The 23,343-nt window shown below is 44.3% G+C and overlaps 1 protein-coding gene across 3 annotated transcripts; it reads right to left on the reverse strand.

The window, feature by feature from the left end:
• Window positions 1-4,970: 4,970 nt before the first annotated feature.
• Window positions 4,971-23,321, reverse strand: LOC112235420 (ribonuclease inhibitor-like). 3 transcript variants are annotated; one of them, XM_042310909.1, is made up of 10 exons: window positions 23,195-23,321; window positions 22,422-22,610; window positions 9,698-11,362; window positions 8,605-8,952; window positions 8,070-8,237; window positions 7,797-7,967; window positions 7,355-7,498; window positions 7,104-7,277; window positions 6,651-6,824; window positions 4,971-6,406 (listed from the first exon to the last, which is right to left on the reverse strand). In XM_042310909.1, the coding sequence occupies exons 3-10, from the start codon at window positions 10,441-10,443 to the stop codon at window positions 6,394-6,396; spliced, it is 1,938 nt and encodes a 645-aa protein (XP_042166843.1). In that variant the 5' UTR covers window positions 10,444-11,362; window positions 22,422-22,610; window positions 23,195-23,321; the 3' UTR covers window positions 4,971-6,393. The 3 variants fall into 3 exon arrangements, with proteins under 3 accessions (XP_042166843.1, XP_042166842.1, XP_042166844.1); XM_042310908.1 differs by having other exon boundaries at window positions 23,181-23,292; XM_042310910.1 differs by lacking the exons at window positions 7,797-7,967; window positions 22,422-22,610; window positions 23,195-23,321 and having other exon boundaries at window positions 9,698-11,569.
• Window positions 23,322-23,343: the final 22 nt, after the last annotated feature.

The following is a 23,343-nucleotide window of genomic DNA, read 5'->3' on the forward strand; positions in this document are numbered from 1 at the left end:
TCCATTTTAGCAGTTTTCTTTGTCGATTACATTTAGCAAATCACAAATGTGAAACATGAAATGCAGAAATGAGTATTTGTGTAAATATATCCATGATATTAAAGTCGTTAAAGCTCAATCGGACACAGTGTTATCCTCCTGGGTGCATTCAGTGGGGTATGCGCCCTTTACGCATGAATCAATCTCCTCTCTGTTCTTTTGCATGTTTTCGATCTGGTGTTGTTTGCCATAAGCATGTGGTGGCCAACACTTCAACTGTGTCTTGACTTTAGACTACAGCCTTTTCAGACTCAAATGCCTGATTACAGTTTTTTTCTGAATGCTTAAACTCTAACAGTGATTCTTGAAGCACTATCTCTGAAAACATTAACACTTGTAGCCAATGAATTTACCAAGTGTGCCAAACTGAATGCACGTTCTCTGCTTTATACTCAGTTTGTAATTTTATAACACACTTTTTTGCAAAACTGTGAACACAACTCACTGCTTTACACTGTTTGCAATTTAATAACACACTTCTAGCAAAACTGTAAACGTTGGTCTCTACATTGCTACACTATTTCGCCAATTGCCTTTCCACATTGGCACATGAAAACACTTTTAGATAATGAGTTAACTTACAAATCAGAGCTTGAGCACTATAAATAGGCCACAGGTAAACATTTGGTTTGGACAACAATGGAGGCCAATATTGGACAGAGAGTAAGAGGGGTGAGAACTAGAGGAGTACGAGGAGGTGAAGAAGTAAGAGGTGAAGTAGGACGGGGAAGAGGAAGTGGAGTCAGGAACACAACTGATGAAATCATGTTGTCAGCCATGGCATGAGGGAGGCTGGGCAAAGGGTCCATCCAAATCTGAGTCTCTATACTCTTGCAGGTATCATCCGGATATTTCGAGATGAGAACCGGTAAGTATCTGTAAGGGCTGTAGTCTTACTGGTACAGTAATATGTACTGTACTTTCATAATGAGAAGGATCTATCACTCAAACCAAATGTTTTTACAGAACTGCAAGAAAACCAGTATCTGGTGGAAGAGGTCGACTGTTCACCCCAGAACAGGAGACCCACATTGTAAATATGATCATTGCAAATAACTGCATCAGACTCAGAACTGCAGGACCACATAATGGTAGATAACACCATATTCTAAAACGTCAACAGCGCAAGTCTCTCTGCACGGTCTCGTCTACTGAAACGCAATAGAATTAGGATGAACCAGCTGTACAGAAACCTGTAAAACAACTGAGATATGAATCCTATCATTGGTACTGGATGTGGAAGTGTATGGTGCTACATCATATTGACTGATCCCTGTCTTTTCGTACTGTGCTACATTGTTTTGTCTTGTCTCTTTCAGAGAGACATGGAGCGAGAAGCAGATGCAGTGCATCATGAGCTAATATATGTGGACGAGGCAGGTTTCAACCTTGTAAAATATCATCGGACACCGTGCCATTATCAACGTCCCGGGACAACGTGGTGGCAACATAATGTGTGCGGCTATTAGTCAAAATGGCATCCTTCACCATCATGCAATCCTAGGCCCATACAACATTGCACACCTTATCACATTTCTGGACCCCCCTCCACAACAGACTAATCCCGAATGGCCAGTGGCCAGAGCAGCCCAGGTGGAAGTGGACGCATCCGAGGCTGGGATAGGAGCCGTGCTCTCTCAGCTCGGGTACACCACCGAAGCTCCGCCCCTGTGCCTTCTTCTCGAAGAAGCTCAGCCCGACGGAGTTAAACTATGATGTGGGGCACCGGGAGCTGTTGGCTATCGTCAAGGCCTTGAAGGCGTGGAGACATTGGCTTGAGGGGGCTAGACACCTTTTTCTCATCTGGACTGACAACCTAAATCTGGAGTATATCCGGGCAGCGAGGAGACTGAACCCTCGCCAGGCAAGGTAGGCCATGTTTTTCACCCGTTTTTGGACCACTTTGGCTAAGGTTTTCCTGCGGCCCTACAGACTGCGGAGGCCCTGTTTACTCACGTCTTCCGGCACTACGGGGTGCCTGAGGATATAGTGTCTGATCGGGGTCCCCAGTTCACATCGAGGGTCTGGAGGGCGTTCATGGAACGTCTGGGGTTTCGGTCAGCCTTACCTCAGGTTTTCACCCCGAGAGTAACAGGCAGGTGGAGAGAGTTAACCAGGATGTGGGTAGGTTTCTGAGGTCTTATTGCCAGGACTGGCTGCGGGAGTGGGCAGCGTTTGTATCCTGGGCAGAGATGGCCCAGAACTCGCTCCGCCACTCCTCCACTAACCTCTCTTCCTTCCAGTGTGTATTAGGGTATCAGACGGTTCTGGCTCCTTGGCATCAGTCAGACCGAGGCTCCTGCGGTGGACGACTGGTTCCGGCGCGCGGAGGAAACATAGGACGCCGCCCATAGGACACCTTCAGTACCTCATGGACTGGGAGGGGTATGGTCCGGAGGAGAGATGCTGGGTTCCGGTGGAGGACGTGTTGGATCCTTCAATGCTGTGAGAGTTCCACCGTCTCCATCTGGACTGCCCTGCGCCTCGCCCTCCGGGTCGTCTCTGAGGTCGGTGTCAACGCGCTGCTGGAACCACGCGTTGGGGGGGGGGGGTACTGTCACGACTTCGAAGTCGGTCCCTCTCCTTGTTCGGGCAGTGTTCGGCGGTCAACGTCACCGACCTTCTAGCCATCGCTGATCCATTTTTCATTTTCCATTGGTTTTGTCTCATCTTCCTTCACACCTGATTCCAATCCCATCAATTCCATGTTGTGTATTTAACCCTGTTTCCCCTCATGTCCTTGTCGGTGATCGTTTGATTGTATGTTATGTGCAGTTCTTGTGTGATGGGTTTTTCAGAGTTTTGTGAGCACTTATTAAACGACTCCGTTTATACCAAGTTCATTCTCCTGAACCTGACTTCCCTGTCGCCAGCACACACCCATTACAATGTGGATATATACATTACATTCTGTATCTCCACACGGGTTAAACAAATAATTATATTTCACCACCTTCCTATAGGCCAAATTTGTGAGTTAGCCCCACATATTCATGGACGGCTGAGCCTGATATCCTTTGTGGTAAGGTATCTCGTGAATCGACACAATGTATTCAAGTGAGCAGACACCTAAGGCAATTGAATTGTCCTTGGTGCCCGCTCTCTTACCTTATAATTCTGTATTCCTTTGTGACTAACTTGTTTGTATACAGGTAGACCAGAAAAAGACACATCCCTCATTGGCAGATGAGAGGCAACCCTGATTAAAAGCACCCACTACTCATCAAATCAAATGTTATTTATCATCAGTTGTTCCCTAAAAAAAAAAAGCGGTTTTGAAATCAAATAAAATTGCACCTATACACTGAAGAAGGATGTAAAGCCAAAAGTCTGTGTACGCTATTCCTAATGCAGTGAAAATTATTTTTTAAATAGAATAATGAAGTAGGCCTAAGCTTCCTGCTACACCTTTTTGTTTGTCTAAATTCACTGCTTTTACACACCAGCCAAGATTCTGGGACAGCGCGATGCTTCCCTTATGATTCCAACCTCATAGGTTGTGAATATATATAAAACACTGACCGTCTCCTCTCTCTCCATCTCAGTTAGTGACGCCAGCACAGTTGGCATCGTTCGGGCTCTCTTGCGCCAAGGCAGATCAGGCTCCTAATCAGAATCGCAGTCAGAATCAGAATGTAATGAAGTATTCACCCATTCATCATCATAGTCGATCTCAGCATCAAGTTCCTCCCCTCCATCTCATTCAAATCTCGTAGTGTTATCAGCGCTTCTCGCACCTCCATTCTCGGTTTTGTTATTGTACGTCTCGGTTTGTGTTGCCAACTCATTTTCAGGGTAAATTGCTAGAAGCAGGTTGATTTTTTGCTAAAAGGTCCTAAATGACGTTGTGATATCATTGCGTGATAACGTAAAATGTGTCATTACGTAGAATACGCAATAACGTTACTCAAATTGCCTGGCCATCTCGGCAAAAAATATGATTTGACATTTGTTCAGGTACAGACTCCCACTCTTTTCTGTACAATTTTCATTGAGACATGTTGATTGATGTTGAACAGAACTTTCAAACATTCGTGACCAACTATATTGATTGGGTTTGGCTCGTCGAACTGCTGCTGCAGTCAGCCAACAATGATTTTCAATTTGCTGAAATTGCTGCTGCCTGTGCACAAGCTGAGCGCCTGCTTGCTGACGTCACTCACAATGCACTTTTGCAGCCAGGCACGTGTGTTTTGACTAAGTGTGTTACAGCGAATATCGTTTTTGTGTCATTTAGAGGGAAAGTGCGTGCATTTTAGCGTTTGAGTCACCTTTCAAAAGTTGGTAAAAGTTCCAAATATATTTTTTAAACTAGCTAAATTTGTTGCTAGGTGCTGTTTGAAAAGAAAATTGCCAGGGTAGTCTGAAAAGTTGCTAAATCTAGCAACAATATTGCTAAATTGGCATCACTGCTCGGATTCGCTATTGTATGCCTGACGCACGCTTCCGCTTCCAGGCCACCCCTCTCTCGTTTCAATTCAATTCAATTCAAGGGCTTTATTGGCATGGGAAACTTGTGTTAACATTGCCAAAGCAAGTGAGGTAGATAATATATAAAGTGAAATAAACAATAAAAATTAACAGTAGATATCACACATACAGAAGTTTCAAAACAATAGAGACATTACAAATGTCATATTATATATATATATACAGTGTTTTAACAATGTACAAATGGTAAAGGACACTCCACCTTCTTCTGTGATAATGGCGGTCCGCAAACAAACGTTAAAGGTGGCTGCCACCACCTAGGAGTTTGTGGTCAATCACGGTTTACAACATTAGCTCTACATTTCTAAATCCTCCGACCCAACTCAGTATTTCTGAGTAAATTAAAAAGAGCCCTACTAACGTCTAATAGTACAGTTTATTTGAATGAATATTATATTTTTTGTGAATGTTTTAATACTTATTTATCAGCAATACATGTACAATATATAAAATATACAGTTTATTAATGCATGTTTTCATTAATTTTAGAACGTTTTAATGAGTTTAAAAAACACAAAACGCCCCCAAAAACTCAGCCTGTGCTTGTAGTGGTATATACAGTAACTTATAACCTATGTTGAATCATGCAAGGCTGATATTCAGTGATGTGGTGGTAAATGCATAAATCACTAATGCAAAAAAACCAATATATCATGTTTTTACTTATCTGCAGTTAAAGTTGGTCAACACTATTCACTAAATACAAAGGTAGGAAAGATGATTTAGATTTTTTTTTTAATTATTTTTTATATAACTAGGAAAGTCAGTTAACAAATTCTTATTTTACAATGACTGCCTACGCCGGCAAAACCCGGATGACGCTGGGCCAATCACAGCCGGTTGTGATACAGCCTGGAATCGAACCAGGGTGCCTGTAGTGACGCCTCAAACACTGAGATGCGGTGCCTTAGACCGCTGCGTCACTCAGGAGCCCATAGATTTAACCATAGAGATCCTCATTTTATTAAGTTAAACCTTTCAATATGGAGTTTTGTACTTCAGCTCTACCATGTTTCGTCCAATTGTATCTATGCTGTCTAGGGTAGCATTCTGTTCATTTGCATGTTCATATCACACCAATCTAAGGGTTCTATTGAATTTGTATCGTTGAAGACTGTGCGGGTAGTCTGGGGGGTGGGGGGGTTGGTAAAGGTGAAAACGTCTTCAAATGGCTTATTCATTTATTCAGTCCCACCATAGTCCCCCAATGATGACACATCCTTGGTTAAACAAGAAAACGGAATAAGGTCATTATGTAAAACATAGCATCACCCTTCTCTTCAGTAAAGGCTACATCGTATACTGTAACGTCTTGACTTGACATTGATGTGCAAAAAGTACTGCATGGACTTTGAGGTTACTGAGCATGATTGAGGTTAAAGGTACTGAGTAACATCCTTTAGTTTGGTACAGACAATGTGGTTACATCGTAAAGGGCATCCTACTCTTTAAAATTCTATATAATTCACTTTTTCAAGTTTAGGCACTTTAAGTCCGTACAACGATCAATTCAGTCGTCTGAATGCAAATCCCAGTCTGCACAGCGATCAATTCAGTCGCCTGAATGCAAATCCCAGTCTGCACAGCGATCAATTCAGTCGTATGAATGCAAATCCCAGTCTGCACAGCGATCAATTCAGTCGTCTGAATGCAAATCCCAGTCTGTACGGCGATCAATTCAGTCGCCTGAATGCAAATCCCAGTCTGCACAGCGATCAATTCAGTCGCCTGAATGCAAATCCCAGTCTGTGTCCGAGATAGCATCCTGTTCCCTTTACAGTGAAGCACTTTTGACCGGAGCGAGTACAGAACTTGAGGATCGAGACGCCAAGAAGAACCCCATCAAGCGAGTCAAGACCTCTCTCAATCGTTGATTCTAGAACAAAGAATAGTATTACCACCATAGACATATAACACAACAAAATAATGTTCTCATACCATCCCTATTCTAACAGAATTTTCCACTGAGGGGCCACAGTATCCAATTATGAAAAGGTGACACACACACACACACATACACACACACACACAGGGATGGGGGAAAGTCAGTGAAGAGCCAGAAAAGTCATTATAAATAAATGACTAACATCACTGTATGCTTTGATGGCACCAGGACTTACTCTAGAGTCTGTAGTTTGTAGTGTTGGTTGTCCCTGATGCCGGAGAGAATTCTCAGTCCTTCTTCTCCCGTGTCGTTTCCCATCAGGCCTAGTTCTGTGATGCTGGAGTGGCTGGACTTCAGGGCTACGGCTAGGGAGGAGCAGCCCTTTACTGTGATCCCACAGCATCTCAGACTGGAGAGAGAGAGGGTGGAAAGAGAGAGAGGGTGAATGTGGGGAGAAAGATGGGGATAGACAGAAAGAGAGTGGAGAAGGTCACCAGAGAGGGAGAAAAGATCTTCAATTTGTTTTGGTCAACAAGACTACATAAATTGTACGAGTGATTTATAAGTTAACAAATGACCAAGTCATTTTGTGAATATGCTTATAATAATTCATTGTTTGAAGAGCGTGCGGTGTGATATCATAGACCAAGCCATGAGCTTTATAACTCTCTCTAATGCTGTTACTTACAACAGTCTCTCCAGTGTACAACACCTGGACGTCAGTCCCATGTAGAGAGTCTTCACCCCGCGGTCTCCCAGGTCGTTTCCAGAGAGATCCAGCTCTTTCAGGTTGGTGAGGTTGGAGCTGAGAGCTTCGACCAGCTCCCCACAGCATTTCTCTGTCAGTTTACAGTCACTCACCCTAGGTGGGCAGAGGTAATTACATTGAGAAAGTTGTCCCCCCCCCACACACACACGTGCTAGGTTTGCAGAACTCACCTGAGGGTCTCAAGTGAAGACAAGCAGAACAAGACATCGGCCCAGTCATCCAAGTCGCCCAGATGGTTCCTGCTGATGTCTAGCTCTTTGAGGATAGAGTTGAAATGAAACCCTCTGACTAGGGTGATGCCACAGCTCGCCAAACTGGAGAGACAAGGGTAAAGAAAAAGAAACACTATTCAATATTCAAGGTTCAAATAGTATCTTTCAGAGACTTTAAGCGTTCCCTTCAGACTGCCTGGAGAGCTAGGTGGGCGGACAGGGATTGCACTTTTGCAACTATTCTATTGGTTCCATTGTGCCAAGGAAGGTCAATCAACCCAAGTCTGACAAGTATTTGAACTAATTTCAAATAGTATTTGAACCAAAGTCTGCCAGGTTACATGGAGTAGGGGCTAAGGGAGAGTGGCCCGTACACTCTTGGTTGGGTAAGCTAGCTTACATGACTTTCTCCAGTTGACAGGCGGGCAGCCTGAAGGCTTTGCAGAGCATCTTGAACCCCTCGTCCTTCAGGTTATTGTTGCTCAGGTTGAGCTCCCTCAGACTGGGGATGTTGGCCAGACACCTAAACATGTTCTCACAGCATTTCTCAGTGAGCTGACAACAGTACAACCTGGTGGTGGAGGGAAAATGTATGGTACATTTACTACAGGGAACATTCCACTTTAGAATCAGTGAGGTGTAAGTGTACTACAATACTCCAGACAGTACTCACTCCAGTTTGTATATCTGGGTTGACTTCAGTATGTCCATGAGCAGCTTCACCCCCCGGTCTCCCAGGTCGTTCATGCTGACGTCCAGCTCTCGCAGGTGTCTGGGGTTGTCTATCAGCAACACCACCAGAGCGCGACTCAGCTCCAGGCCCAGCTTGCAGTTTGAGAGCCTAACGAAGATTATAATACTTTAGAAGACGTGGTACAGCGGTTAGTGCTGCAAACCCCAGCACAGTTGTACAGCCTAGGCTACCAGAGTCGACATGAGTTTAAATCCGACCCACACCATTCTGACTTGCAAACTCTCATAACTCTCCTGTCTCCTCTTCACTGTCCTATCTCAATAAAAATACATTATACCCTTAAATAATATATTTATGTAAATTAGTTTAGAAGATAAACTGTATTTCCTTATGAGAATAACTTAATTTGCATCAAACCACAGGATAAACCCATAGGGGTACTGAATTCAATGATGTTACAATTGTGTACACACATAATCAGAACGGGTTTCCTAGCCATTGACTCAATACTCACTTTAGGATCTGCAGTTTGCAATTGACAACCTTCAGTCCGTCAACGAGATGAAACACCCCTGATTCTCCCGGTTCGTTTCCGCTCAGATCCAGCTCTTGCAGGTGCGAGGGGTTGGATTTGAGAGCTTTGGCCAGAGCTGCAAAGCCATTCTGTTTCACCCTGCAGCCGGACAGTTTCAGTCTCCCCAGTCGGCAGTGTGGCTTGGCCAAGCCGGCCGCCAACAGCTGCACTCCTGAGTCCTTCAGCGTGTTGAAACTCAGGTCCAGAGTTTTCAGATTGGACACCTTTGAGGTGAGCGCCGAGGCCAGACATTCACAGGATTTCTCTGTTAGTTTGTGATATGACAGCCTGGTAAGAAGGATGGTTAGGGAATAAAAAAGAACATTAAACCAACAGAACTGTGTAATGACCAGAAGACGGGTCTAACAAACCTGAATTACATCACAGGGAAGATAATTATCTTGTGTTATAGACATTTAATATTGGTAGTGTGCGCCAAAAGTATTGAGTTAGTGACACATTTTTTGTTTGTTCTGTACTTCAACACTTTGGATTCAGAATGATACAATGACTATGAGGTTAACATGCAGACTGTCAGCTTTACTTTAAGGGTGTTTTCAACCATAACGGGTGAACCGTTTAGAAAGTACAGCACTTGTTGTACATAGACCCTCCATTTCAGGGGACCAGAAGTATTGGGACTAATTCACTTTTGTGACTTGAAGTAGTCAAAAGTTAAGTATTTGGTCCCGTATTCATAGGACATAGGATGTTTTTGCTGTCTGTTTTGGTTGTTTCACATTATTTTGTGTCCAATAGAAATGCATGGTAAATAATGTATTGTGTCATTTTGGAGTCACTTTCATTGTAAATAAGAATAGAAAATGTTTCTAAACACAACCATTTTAGTCCTATAAAATGGAGGGAATAGCCTATGTACAAAAAGTGCTGTAATTTGGGTGGATGAAAATGTTATTATATCACATCCAAAAGTGCTGGAGTACAGAGCCAAAACTACAACAAATGTGTCACTTTCCTAATACTTTTGGAGCTCACTGTAATAGCTGGTATTGTTAAATGACCAAGTACTTACATGGCTGTCTGGGAAGCTTTGATCACTGGCAGCATCCTCAGAAGTTCCTTGTCTCCTCTCTTCTTTACTTCCAACCCAAGCATGTCTATTGGCCCAGACTCCGATGCCAATAACACAGCGGCCAGGTCAGACCAATGTGCACGTGGGTATTTGGCATCTGGGGGGATTCCCGTATTGAGAAAGCTCACACCATCCGTTTCTAAAGAGCTGTCACCCAGTTCCGTCAGGCAGTTCAGCAGGTTGAGGGTCCTCGGTGAAGCGGGATTCTCCATCACCTTCTTCTTGATATACTCTACTGCTTCCGTCAGTGTCTCCGAGAAGTTGTAGCCGGCCTCTGCGATTGACTGGATGAAGCTCTGCGAGAAGCCGAGGAGGAACCGGAGGAAGAGGTCCAGCTTTCCGTTTTTGCTCTGTAAGGCCATGTCCACTGCTTTCCTCAGGTTGTCATCTAGGCTGTTGCAGGACCGATTAAACCACATTGCAGCAAAGAACTCCTGAATGGTGGTATGCCCAAAGTAGTAGATCTTCTTTTGGTGCAGCCCAATATCCTCCCTGAAGATGGGTATGCTTACTTTTGCAAACTCTGACCCCTCATCACAGTTAATGTCGCACTCTTGTAGGTCTTCCCTGTAGAAAACCGTGTTGCCTTTCACCAACTGCTTAAAGGCTAGTTCTCCAAATTTAATAGCCATCTTCTGTGTATTCTGATTCTGTGTTTGCAACAGGGCGAGTAGGTCAGTGTACATTGGAGTCAGAGCTCCGGGGTCATATTCTTTATCGGATAGCCATGTCTGTCTAACGAGGACTGATGCAGAAATCTAACAGATAATAGGTATCTGGCACAAAACATAGAGGCTTTTTGAGTACTTCAAGTGGTGGATAATTGCATTGGCCTGGTCCGTGTGAATGATTGCTCTCCTGAAGAACTCCTCTTTCTGAGAGTCCGTGAAGCCTTCGATTTCTGTCACTTCGTTGATGTACTGAAGAGGGATGCGACTGACTGCCGCAGGTCTGGATGTAATCCATATGTGAGCGGCGGAGGGAAGAAGGTTACCGTTAATTAGGTTTGTCAGCAGTGTCGGCACGGAGGAGGGCTCTGTGACATCGGTCACTATCGGGCTGTTCTTGAAGTCGAGAGGACGTCGGAATTCATCCAGCCCGTCAAGAATGAACGCAACTCTCAAGTTCTCCAAGTTGTAAATTCCAGGTTCTTTCAATTCTGGGAAAAACTTGTAAAGAAGTTCAATCAGACTCAATTTCTCCTTCAGCAAATTCAGCTCCCGGAAAGGAAGGGGAAATATGAGAGTACATTGCTGGTTTCCTTTTCCCTCTGCCCAGTTAAGAATAATCATCCGCACCTGGCTTGTTTTGCCAATACCAGAGACGCCCTTTGTCAGCGCTATTCTGACTCGCTCGTCGTCTAGTTCAGAATCAAAGTATAAGCTTAAGGGTGAGCATCTCCATTGGTGTCTCTTCCTGAAAGTTGGCTTAATTTGAATGTACTCATGTTGGTTCACCTCTCCACTTTCACCAGGTGGATACTGGACATCACAATGTATATAAAATGGATGCTCAGTTTCCCCCCCTGGCGGACTTTGGTACTTTTTCTTCAGGATGGCTTTGAGCTTATTGATGAGTTTTACCACATTGGAGTCAGAGACATCCCTGTTAAATAGACAAACTGGTACATGTAATTTCTGAAGGGTTTTAACCATATTGTATGTTAACTGTATAGTCTATTATTGTGAGAGCACACCAGTTGACCCTCTTTGTCACGGATCCCCCCGGTACTGCTGCTCATTCCGTTCACCAGGTCTACGTCACCGGCCTTCTTTTATTTATTTTTTATTTAACCTTTATTTAACTAGGCAAGTCAGTTAAGAACAAATTCTTATTTTCAATGACGGCCTAGGAACAGTGGGTTAACTGCCTGTTCAGGGGCAGAACGACAGACTTGTACCTTGTCAGCTCAGGGATTTGAACTTGCAAGCTTCCAGTTACTAATCCAACGCTCTAACCACTAGGCTACCCTGCCGCCTTCTAGGTGTCACTGAACTTGATTCATTACCACCAACCCCGGACTGTCTTGTCTCATTACGCACACCTGGTTCCCATTCCCCCTGATTAGTATGTGTATAAATGTGCCCTGTGTTCCCCACTGTCCTTGTCGGTTATTGTCCCATGTCCGTTGGTCTTGTAAGTACCTGTGCTATGTTGTATCGGCTTCCATGTTATGTGTTATTGTGCACTTGTTTTATGGGTTTCGTCCTGTGTATTATTCAGAGGTTTACACCTTACTCTTTAGTTAGGATAGAGAAATAAAAGACCCTATTACGTATTCCTGCGCTTGTCTCCTATCATTATACAGTGTGACAGAATAGCCAACCTATCTAAATGGAGACAGCAGGAAAGACCGAGCTGACGACCATCGTAGAGACAGTTCAGCATCACAAGGAATGTCTCTCCAGACTCGGCAGCGCCACGGACAGCGTGCTGGCAACCATCCTGCGTTTGGAGGGGATTGTGCAGTCCCTCCAGTCTCCAGCACCGGATCCTGCACCAGCCCTCACAACACCACTACCTGCCTCCGTCCCATCTGAGCCGGTCCGCGGAATAGCCCTGTCCCTCTCGGAGCACTTTGACGGTGCTCCAGCGAGATGCAAGGGATTCCTTCTGCAATGAGACCTGGCTGTCTCCGGGAGAGATAGGGTTGCCACCATCTTGGCACTGACCGTACGGGCCCTGGACTGGGGTGCCACAGTCTGGGAAACAGGCGGAACCGAGGTCAAGTCCTGCGAGCGCTTCACCCTCCTCTTCCGCTCGGTGTTTGATCATCCTGTGGATGGCCAAGAAGGGGATGACTGCCTACTCCGACTACGCCAGGGATCTAGGACCGCCTCGGAGTTCCGGAACATCGCGGCCTCCACCGGAGGGAACGAGTCGCCTCTAGTCACTGTGTTCCGCAGTGGACAGCGGAAGGAGGTACAGATGGCGTTGTACTGCCGTGATGACAACCTGTCACTCGACCAACTCATCCGCATGGCGATCCATTTGGACAACCTCCAGCGGTCCCGTCGAAGACCTGCATAGAATCGGGAGCCCATGGCTACACCTGCTCCGTTCCCAGAGCCGATGGAGGTGGGCTCTGCACGTTTGCCCGAGGCAGAGCGTAGGAGAAGGAGGAATCTGGGCCTCTGCTCCTATTGTGGAGAAAGGGGTCATTTCTCCCCGACTTACCCTCTATCCACCAATAGGCGAGGAGGTGACAAGCCAGGGAATTCCCCTGCTCCGACCAAGGTAGGATGCAATATCTCCCCTCCTTTTTTGTCAACTCAACCAGTGTGTTTTCCCATTATATTCCCTGAATACCCTAGCCCCTCACTCCCGTTAGTTCTGATTGATTGGGAATCTGCTGAGAATCTTTTAGATAGAGCACTGGCCGCCGAATTACGCATTCCTTTGGTTTCCCCGACAATCACCCATTCCGGTTCGAGCCCTGGATAATTGTCCAACATCACATCATTGTTCCCGTTTCTCTGCTGACAAATGACACTCATTTAGAACAGATCACCTTTTCGATTATAGAAACCCCCACCCACCCTGTTGTTTTAGGGTTCCCCTGGTTGAGTTGGCATAACCCTGTTATTTCCTGGTCTGAGAGGAGACTGCTGGGTTGGTCGCAGGAGTGTCAAGGGAGGTGTCTCGCTGTGTCTGTCAACACCACTACGGTGGAAAGTCCGGACCACGCCCCTCGAGTGGAGTTACCGGAGGAATACCAGGATCTGCACATGCCTTCCTCCTCATTGCCCCTGGGACTGTCCCATTGACCTGCTCTCTGACGCAGCCCTCCCGAGAGGACACATCTATCCCCTCTCCTATGCGGAGACCGAGGCCATGGAGACCTACATACAGGAGTGCCTCCAGCAGGATTTTATCCGCCCCTCCACCTCACCAGCCTCCTCAAGCTTATTTTTTTGTTAAAAAGAAAGATGGGAAATTGCACCCCTGCATTGATTATCGAATACTGAATAAAGCCACCGTTAAGTTAAGCTATTCTTTACCCCTTATCCCAACCATCATTGAACAAATGCACAGGGCGCAGTACTTCACGAAACTGGACTTGAGGAGCGCCTACAATCTGGTGTGCGTTTGTGCGGGCGACGAATGGAAAACGTCCTTTTCCACCACGGGCCATTACGAGCATCTCAAAATGCCTTTTGGTCTGTCTAATACTCGTTCAGTTTTACAGGCCTTTATTAACGAAGTGTTTCAGGACATGCTCTGACGGGGCGCAAGGTTTATATAAACATTTTGGTCTATTCTGCTGACCGCACCCAGCATGTCTCGTTAGTCAAGTCTGTGCTGGGAAGACTGTTGGAGCATGGTCTACAGCTGAAGTCGGAAGTTTACATACACCTAGGTTGGAGTCATTAAAACTAGTTTTTCAACCACTCCACAAATTTCTTGTCAACAAACTATAGTTTTGGCAAGTCGTTTCGGACATCTACAATTGTTTACAGGTAGATTATTTCACTTATAATTCATTCTATCAGAATTCCAATTGGTCAGAAGTTTACATACACTAAGTTGACTGTGCTTTTAAAGAACTCAAAATAAAAAAACTGTTGACGAGAGAATCCAGCAAATAATGCCTTTTAATCAAAACAATAATGCATGCAGAACACACATGAATAAAGTGGCATGACCACTTTACTTTGAACTTTGAAATCTCACGTTCTCTGGCGTACACATAGATCCACAATAATTGTTGGAATCGGAATGGAATGCTGCAGATAACTTGATTGAATGTTTAAAGTCTTAAGAAAACAGAGGTGGTGTTTAAACACACTAATGCACCGTTTTGTAACAGCCTGTACGACGTACATCCGTATCTGACTATTCAGACTCATCTTCAGAGTCACAGTTCTGGCACACATGAATTGCCTGGCCTGCGGTGCAAGCATCATGGGCCCATTTGAAACATCTCACACACTTCACCCAAGTCTCATTTGGAAGGCTGTTTGAAAATGGCTCCACACAGACGAGGCAGAAGCACTCCTCTTCATCTGATGACTCTTCTACAATTTTGCTTTTTTTTTAGCTACCTTGTTCTTTGCAGATCCAGATTTTGACTCAATCCCTTACTTCCCTTTCTTTGTGGGCTATACTCGGCCTTGTCTCAGGATGGTAAGTTGGTGGTTGAAGATCCCTCTAGTGGTGTGGGGACTGTGCTTTGGCAAAGTGAGTGGGGTTATATCCTGCCTGTTTGGCCCTGTCTGGGGGTATCATCGGATGGAGCCACAGTGTCTCCCGACCCCTCCAGTCTCAGCCTCCAGTATTTATGCTGCAGTAGTTTATGTGTCGGGGGGCTAGGGTCAGTCTGTTATATCTGGAGTATTTCTCCTGTTTTATCCGGTGTCCTGTATGAATTTAAGTATGCTCTCTATAATTCTCTCTCTCGGTGTACCTAAGCCCTAGGACCATGCCTCAGGACTACCTGGCCTGATGACTCCTTGCCGTTCCCAGTCCACCTGGCCATGCTGTTGGTCCAGTTTCAACTGTTCTGCCTGCAGCTATGGAATCCTGACCTGTTCACCGGACGTGCTACCTGTCCCAGACCTGCTGTTTTCAACTCTCTAGAGACAGCATGAGCAGTAGAGATACTCTGAATGATCGGCTATGAAAAGCCAACTGACATTTACTCCTGGAGTTGGTAGTCCGCTGTCAGCAATGGCATTGTTGGGCAAGGGGGAGCTGGTGCTAGCATAAGAACTGGGCAGGTCTGTGTCTGAGCTTGTGCTGGGCAGGGCCAGAATGGTGCTGGGACTTGGTAGGTTGGTGCTGGGGCCTGGCATGGCTGGAATGGTGCTGGGACCTGGCAGGTTGGTGCTGGGGCCTGGCAGGGCTGAAATGGTGCTGGGGCCTGGCAGGGCTGGAATGTTGCTGGGGCCTGGCAGGGCTGGGCTAGGGCCTAGCAGGTTGGTGCTGGGGCTTGGCAGGTTGGTGCTGGGGCCTGGCAGGGCTGGAATGCTGCTGGGGCCTGGCAGGTTGGTGCTGGGGCCTGGCAGGGCTGGAATGTTGCTGGGGCCTGGCAGGGCAGGGTTGGTGCTGGGGCCTGGCAGGGCTGGAATGCTGCTGGGGCCTGGCAGGTTGGTGCTGGGGCCTGGCAGGGCTGGGTTCTGAATGGGGTGATCTGTAACGTAGGATGGCGCAAACTCGGTTTCCAGAAATACAACAGGGATGTAAGGTTGTATCCCAGCCACCCTAAAGCGAGCCTGAATGTTCAAGGGGGTTGCAGCCAGAGGATAGGGGATCGCCACAATCCCATGAATGTCATAAAATTGACATTGTCTTCCCGGGATTGTTCCTCATCCAGGCATCACACGCAGTGTTAATGTGCCTCTTTGGCGGCCTGTAGACAGACCTGTCTAAGGGTTGAAGCCGATGCGAGCAATGGGGTTTGAATGACAGCATAATTATGCCATTTTCTTTGGCATAATTGAGTCCATCAATGGACAGATGAGACACTTGGTTTTGTCCAAAAGGAGTAAACAGGTCTTCTCCTTTGAGCACTTCGTATGCTTGACAATGTCTCAGGAAGTCAACAAAGGCCCGTGGCCCGTTGATCAGGACATGATCGCGGAAGTTGACACGGGGTGGATATAAAATACGGAGGTATACTATTCCCTGTGGCTGAGACAGCACAGGCCAGTGTGACGAGGGTTCCCCTTTCAGCGGAGGTCAGTGACCCTACTTATTTGTATCCAGGTCTGCCCACCACTTTGTCAGGTTTATGTACAGTGGTCACCCCAGTTTCATCGACATTCCATATGTCTTCTGGTCCAAATTGATATCTTTGTATCACTTCTGCTACATCAAATCAAATCAAATCAAATCAAATCAAATTTTATTTGTCACATACACATGGTTAGCAGATGTTAATGCGAGTGTAGCGAAATGCTTGTGCTTCTAGTTCCGACAATGCAGTAATAACGAGCAAGTAATCTAACTAACAATTCCAAAAAAACTACTGTCTTATACACAGTGTAAGGGGATAAAGAATATGTACATAAGGATATATGAATGAGTGATGGTACAGAGCAGCATAGGCAAGATACAGTAGATGATATCGAGTACAGTATATACATATGAGATAAGTATGTAAACCAAGTGGCATAGTTAAAGTGGCTAGTGATACATGTATTACATAAGGATGCAGTCGATGATATAGAGTACAGTATCAACGTATGCATATGAGATGAACAATGTAGGGTAAGTAACATTATATAAGGTAGCATTGTTTAAAGTGGCTAGTGATATATTTACATCATTTCCCATCAATTCCCATGATTAAAGTGGCTGGAGTAGAGTCAGTGTCATTGACAGTGTGTTGGCAGTAGCCACTCAATGTTAGTGGTGGCTGTTTAACAGTCTGATGGCCTTGAGATAGAGATTGTCGAAGAAAGTGTTAACATTTTCTCTGTTGAAGTTACTTGCCCTGTCAAGGCTAGTTGCCTCTGGCTTTCTCAGCAACAGCGTTGGGTGCCGCTTTAAGAAGCCTGTAAACCACCTCGAGCTGGCCTTTTCTTTTTCTGCCCACATTGGCGCGAACTTCAGCTGGTGTGCCACAGCAAACTGGTAGGCAAGTCTTCTGACCTCACTTTGCGAAAGGACCAAAATAAATGTCAGCTGACCTAATAATATACTTAACAATCTTCATCTCCAAATCAGGTGTAAAAAACCTGCCGTGGCTTTGTATAGCCAACCACTGTTGGCGCGGCTGTCTGATTTTCAACTTCTGCTCTGGTAACCTTTTGACAATACAGAGTCAGAGTACGGTAATTTATGTCAAGTTCCTTCACTGTACTCCTGATTGATTTGTTCTGCAACTTCACCCTGACACTGTATGAAGTAGTGTGTGTGTGTGTGTGGATATACAGTACTGTCTCATTCAGTAGGCATGTAGTGTGTTAGTAGACACACACACACCAGAGCCTGTCTTGTGTATTCCAGGGATATGTCTGCTGCTCTAAACTACACATGTATATATAATAATCCATTTACAGTAACATTTAATACTATTATCAGAGCTGATTACACAATATCACAATGTTTTTTGAGCATGTTCTATGTGTCTATGTATACTGGGGCAAGACTTGACCCAAGGTCATTGAGACAACTTGCCCCAAACTGACATGTGCGCTAATGTTGGCTAAATCTCAAGGTTAGCTCAACAAAGGACTGCAGCTAAAGTATCTTGTCTCCTCTACTCTGTGCAAAACTATCATTTTGAACATTCACACCTAATAAAGTTTATTGCATACAATGTAAAGTGACAATTTTTTACTTTTGAGGGGGGAAAATAAGAAACTTGTGCCCACCTCAGATTAGAGTGACCTTGACCACATGTGAACAGGAAGTTGAACAAAGAACATGTTGTCCCACCAAGTAGCTATTTGGTCTGTCTCTCCCATTATGGTACAGGTTCCCTCGCCACTTTCTCACACTCTCCCCGGACCTTTGCTCGTTTACATCATGCGCATACATCGCTGACTTTTTTGATCAGCGGGTTGAACTATTTGATTAGTGACTTTTAGGCCATTTAACAAACATGATATGCTGTTGTTCATTTTGCTGGTGTCTACCCTTGGCTTTTACAATGTTGGCGATACATTTAGAGCCCGTTGCACTGTGAATGAGGAAATATATGATTGTTTACGCCCTCGAGTGTTGTGAGAAACCCCACGCTTGCTCCGGAAATGCACATGAGAACTATGCACATTTCTCCCGAACAATATGGGAGAAATGGGACTCATGCGCATACATGTCAGAAACTGTTCTCTTGGTACTTAACCATGTCTCTGGACTTCACACATCTCCTGAAATATGTGGCGTTAAAGACTATGGATTCTCGCGTCTAACTCCAAATGTTGTAACCCTCGATCTAGACTTGCCATTATCTTGCTGCTTCTATTGTCTGGAAATGTCCAGTCTAACCCAGGTCCTGACATTCTTACCCCTGCCGAATGAAGTAGTCAGAGTGGCCTGAAGTTTTTGCATATGAATGTAAGAAGTCTTCTGCCGAAAGCTTGATTTTGTAAATATATGGATAAAAACTGCCGACCCGGATGTATTTATGCTTTCTGAAACCTGTCTTAAAATATCTATTACAGACAAATATTGGCATAAATGGTTACAATGTTTTTTGTACAGATCGTAAATCGAAGGGTGGTGGTGTTGCTGTATATGTAAAAGACAAGTTCTCTGTGGTCGTTTTGACTTCTGTTACTAAACCTAAGCAATTTGCACATCTGTCTTTGAACCTAAACCTTGGCTCATCTTTAAATATTGTTGTATCTTGTTGTTATAGACCTCCATCTGCTACTGTTGGCTCTCTGGATTGTATTTTCAAATTGTTATCACAGAATGTCAACTCTGAGTTTGTCCTGATGGGTGATCTGAATCAGGACCGGCTAAGATCTAGCTCTGATCAACTCAAAATTCTGTGCAATTACCTACAATCTCACTCAGATTGTCAACAGTGTAACTAGGTTGAATATAAAATATCCTCTGAAATCCTCTTTGATTGATTTGATCTTAACCAATACTCCTCATCGTTTTAATGCTTCTGGTATTTTTGCAAATGACATTAGTGATCACTGTGCTATTGCCTGTGTGAGAGATGTGGAGATTTCTTAGGAATTTTACCGTGTCATTACGAAACAAACTGGAAGCGGTTTGATATTCAAGGTTTTTTACATGATGTATTTAGCATTGAATGGAATAGAATGGAATGAATCCCTGATGTTGAACTAGCCTTTTCTTACTTCCACAACGCATTCCAGGATGTGTGCAATAGGCCCCTTTTAAAAAATTCAGGATTAAGGGCAGAGAGAACCCTCGGTTTACTAAGGAACTTACAAAACCCATAAGGGAACAAAATGCTATGTGGGCTAAAGCAAGAGGGACTGGTTTGGCAGATGATTGGATGGCTTTTAAACGTCTTCGAAATATGGGTGTGGCTATGATCCGTAAATTGAAAGCAGACCACTACCTGAAATCTACTTCACAAAATGTAAATAATCCATCCAAATGTTGGCAAGTAGTGAAAGGTTTGGAGTGCAGAAAAGATACACAGCTTCCTAAACAATTGTTGGTCAACACACAGATTGTAACTGAGAGAACCTCCATTCTGAAAGCCTTGAACCAGCATTTTTTAGATGCCGGCAGTTTATCTGAAAAGGTCAAAGGTATAGTTGAGCCCCCTATAAATTTACCTGACACCCCTGTGCACTCCTTCACCAGGTTCTCCTTTCCATCCTTCTCTGTTTCAGAAGTGTGTTAAGCCCTAAAATAAATTGATTTAAAAAATCCCCTGGCCCTGATGAACTAGACCCCCGCCTCCTACACCTAGCCGCAGACATCATTGCTCCCCCTTAACATGTGTTTTTAACCTTACGCTTAATGTTAAGGAAATCCCCAAGTTATGGAAATCTGCTTTTGTACTGCCTCTCCTGAAAGGTGGAGATCCTTTGCTACTTGACAACTATCGACCCATATCAAAATGGTCTGTACTGTCAAAGGTACTGGAGTCCTTAGTTAGTAGGCAGCTAAAGATCTACTTCCAAGAAAACAACATCTTAAATGGAATGCAATCAGGTTTTAGGTCTGGCCACAGCACTGTTTCAGCAACATTGAAGGTTTTAAATGACATCCACTGTGCTCTTGATAAGAAGTTACATTGTGTGTCTGTTTTTATTGATTTGTCGAAGGCTTTTGACACCGTGGACCATGCTGTGTTAGTGCAAAGGTTAAAATGTTGTGGAATTACTGGTCATGCTCTAGACTGGTTTATAAATTACCTATCAAATCATACACCATGTGTAATGGCGGATGGTTGTAAATCTGAGTCCATAGAGGTGTGCTCAAGTGTTCCGCAAGGTTCTATTTTGGGCCCACTGTTGTTCATTTTGTATATCAACAACATTGGGGATCTTATTGAAACAGCGGATGTTAATTTTTACGCAGATGATACTGTTCTTTATTCAAGTGGTAGTAGATTATCTTTAGCTTTTGAAAATGCCCAAAGAGCATTTTACATCATACAACAGAATTTGTATGATTTAAAGCTGATTCTAAATTTGGGTAAAACAAAATGCATGGTATTTTCAAATGCCAGGCATGTTACCAGTCATGTCATTGCTACATTGGCTGGACATACTATAGAGCAAGTTAAAGTGTACAAATATTTGGGTGTGTGGGTTGATGATAAGCTGAGCTTCACTGTGCATGTGGAGAACTTGATATGGAAGCTCAAGCTGAAAATAGGACTTTATTACCGGCATAAGGCTTGTTTTTCTTTTGAGGCCAGGAAGGAGCTGGTACGATATACATTACTGTCGGTTTTAGATTTTAGTGATGTTATATATATATATATATGCAGGCCTCAGTCACTACCCTGAGAGCACTTGAATCAGGGTATCATGCAGCCCTCAGGTTCATTACAAATCAGAAACGTCTAACACATCATTGGCTGGTCGTCATTGACCTTGCGTAGGTGTAACAGTATAGCTTCCACTACTTCAAGGTCTCAGAGCGAGTGACGTCACCGATCGAAACGCTATTAGCGCACACCACCGCTAACTAGCTAGCCATTTCACATCCGTTACACTCACCCCCCTTTTGACCTCCTCCTTTTCCGCAGCAACCAGTGATCCGGGTCAACAGCATCAATGTAACAGTATAACTTTAGACCGTCCCCTCACCCATACCCGGGCTCGAACCAGGGACCCTCTGCACACATCAACAACAGTCACCCACGAAGCATCGTTACCCATCACTCTCACAAAAGACACGGCCCTTGCAGAGCAAGGGGAACCACTACTTCAAGGTCTCAGAGCAAGTGACATCACCGATCGAAACGCTATTAGTGCGCACCACCGCTAACTAGCTAGCCATTTCACGTCGGTCACATAGGATTAAACACTGGTATACACTTATATATACATTTATAAGGCCATATTGGGTAAAATGCCATTGTATCTCTGTTCATTTTTAGTCAGGTCAGTAAATAAATATCAATTACGGTCCCATTCTGATTTGCTTCTAACAGTACCAAAAATTAGAACAGGTTATGGTAGAAATAGTTTTAGTTTACTTAGCACCGTGGTCCTGGAATTCTCTCCTGAACATTTTAAAATGTGATGATCTAGTTTAGTTGGTGGAGTTTAAACACTTGATCGATGTATATATCATAGAAGAGTGTAATTGTTTTTAGGCCGGCTGTTTTTAGTCAATATGTGTGTGTTTTTAATGTAATATGTAATTGTTGTACTGTATGTGTGTTTATAGTTTTGTTTAATGTTATGTTAGTGTATGCAAGTTGTTTTGTCTGAAACGTTGTTCCCCCTGCTGCTATTGGACCAGGTCTCTCTTGAAAAAGGTCAAATAGAAATTACAAATGAGATTTTTGAGATAGCGCCTCTAGTGTTGGAGGTACGAACAGTTTGACAACTTACCTCGCTCTCTCCTACCTGTGCTTTGTTCCAGCTTTCGTGCTGCGTGTTTTGTGCACTTGTTATTACGGGTCTTGTCCTGTGTATTTATTAGAGGTTTAACCTCACTCTTTTGTTTGGGTTACATCCCTGTGTTTTTGTATAAGTGTTTGTTTTGGGCTTTGTCCCGATGCCTTTTCATGGCATGTTCAAATGACTAATTGTCTTACCTTGGTCCCGTTTGATGGTTCTCTCTCCCAGGGTGAAACATTTTCCTCAAATCAGGAGAGGCGGATTTCCTATGACTGAGGATTGTTTCCCTCCAAGGAGGAGGCAGGTATCTGTGAAGAGGGCAGTAAAGGCAGGCTACCCCTCCCTCGTGTGATGAAGAAAGGAAGATCCCACTACCAACCATAGACCTGTAACACAGATATTGGATATTGTCTTCCTAACTGTATTAGCAATAGTGACGTGTGTATGGTGCTACAGTAATGCACTGGCAAGACTGCCTCAATTCAAAGTCTGCTCACAGATTAGAAATGATTTGCTAATAAACCAATTCAGTTAAATAGGCTACCTAAAGAAGACACAAACTGACAAAAACACGGAGGACCTATCCATTTAGGCCCTATTATTATTTTTTCTTTAAATAAGGTCGTTTAGGATCAGCTCAAAAACAGAATTGCAAACAAAAAACATGGAGCTTTAACGGTACACGAATGCAGTGTAATCCCTGGCCTTCAACACTAGCAATGGATTATGTAGAGGGGGGAAAATCATCTCAAATGATGTATACATGCCAAAATACCTCTGACTACATCGTCAAAACACTGAACTCGCTTCCGCGTGTCTTTACATCCGTTCCTTGGTGCTGGGCTAGCCCACGAATAGACAGAAAATAACTAGCTAAAATACGGCATACATTCACCCAATTGCAACTGTATTAACTCTAATTTAATATCAAACACATAATGCAATTCCATAGTTACTTTGATTGTCTCACTTTATTCTGGTCCATCACTGCGTCTCAGTAAATGTACCGTGTTTTAAAATAGGTCGAGGAGGCAGCTTCTTTGCGGTTTCTCGTCAAAACAAGATACGCGCAAAAGTGCTAAAAGTCAAGAACAGGGGCGCGTTCAGCAGGACACAACG

The sequence above is a fragment of the Oncorhynchus tshawytscha genome, linkage group LG32 (assembly GCF_018296145.1).
Source record: "Oncorhynchus tshawytscha isolate Ot180627B linkage group LG32, Otsh_v2.0, whole genome shotgun sequence".
Classification (NCBI taxonomy): Eukaryota; Metazoa; Chordata; class Actinopteri; order Salmoniformes; family Salmonidae; genus Oncorhynchus; species Oncorhynchus tshawytscha.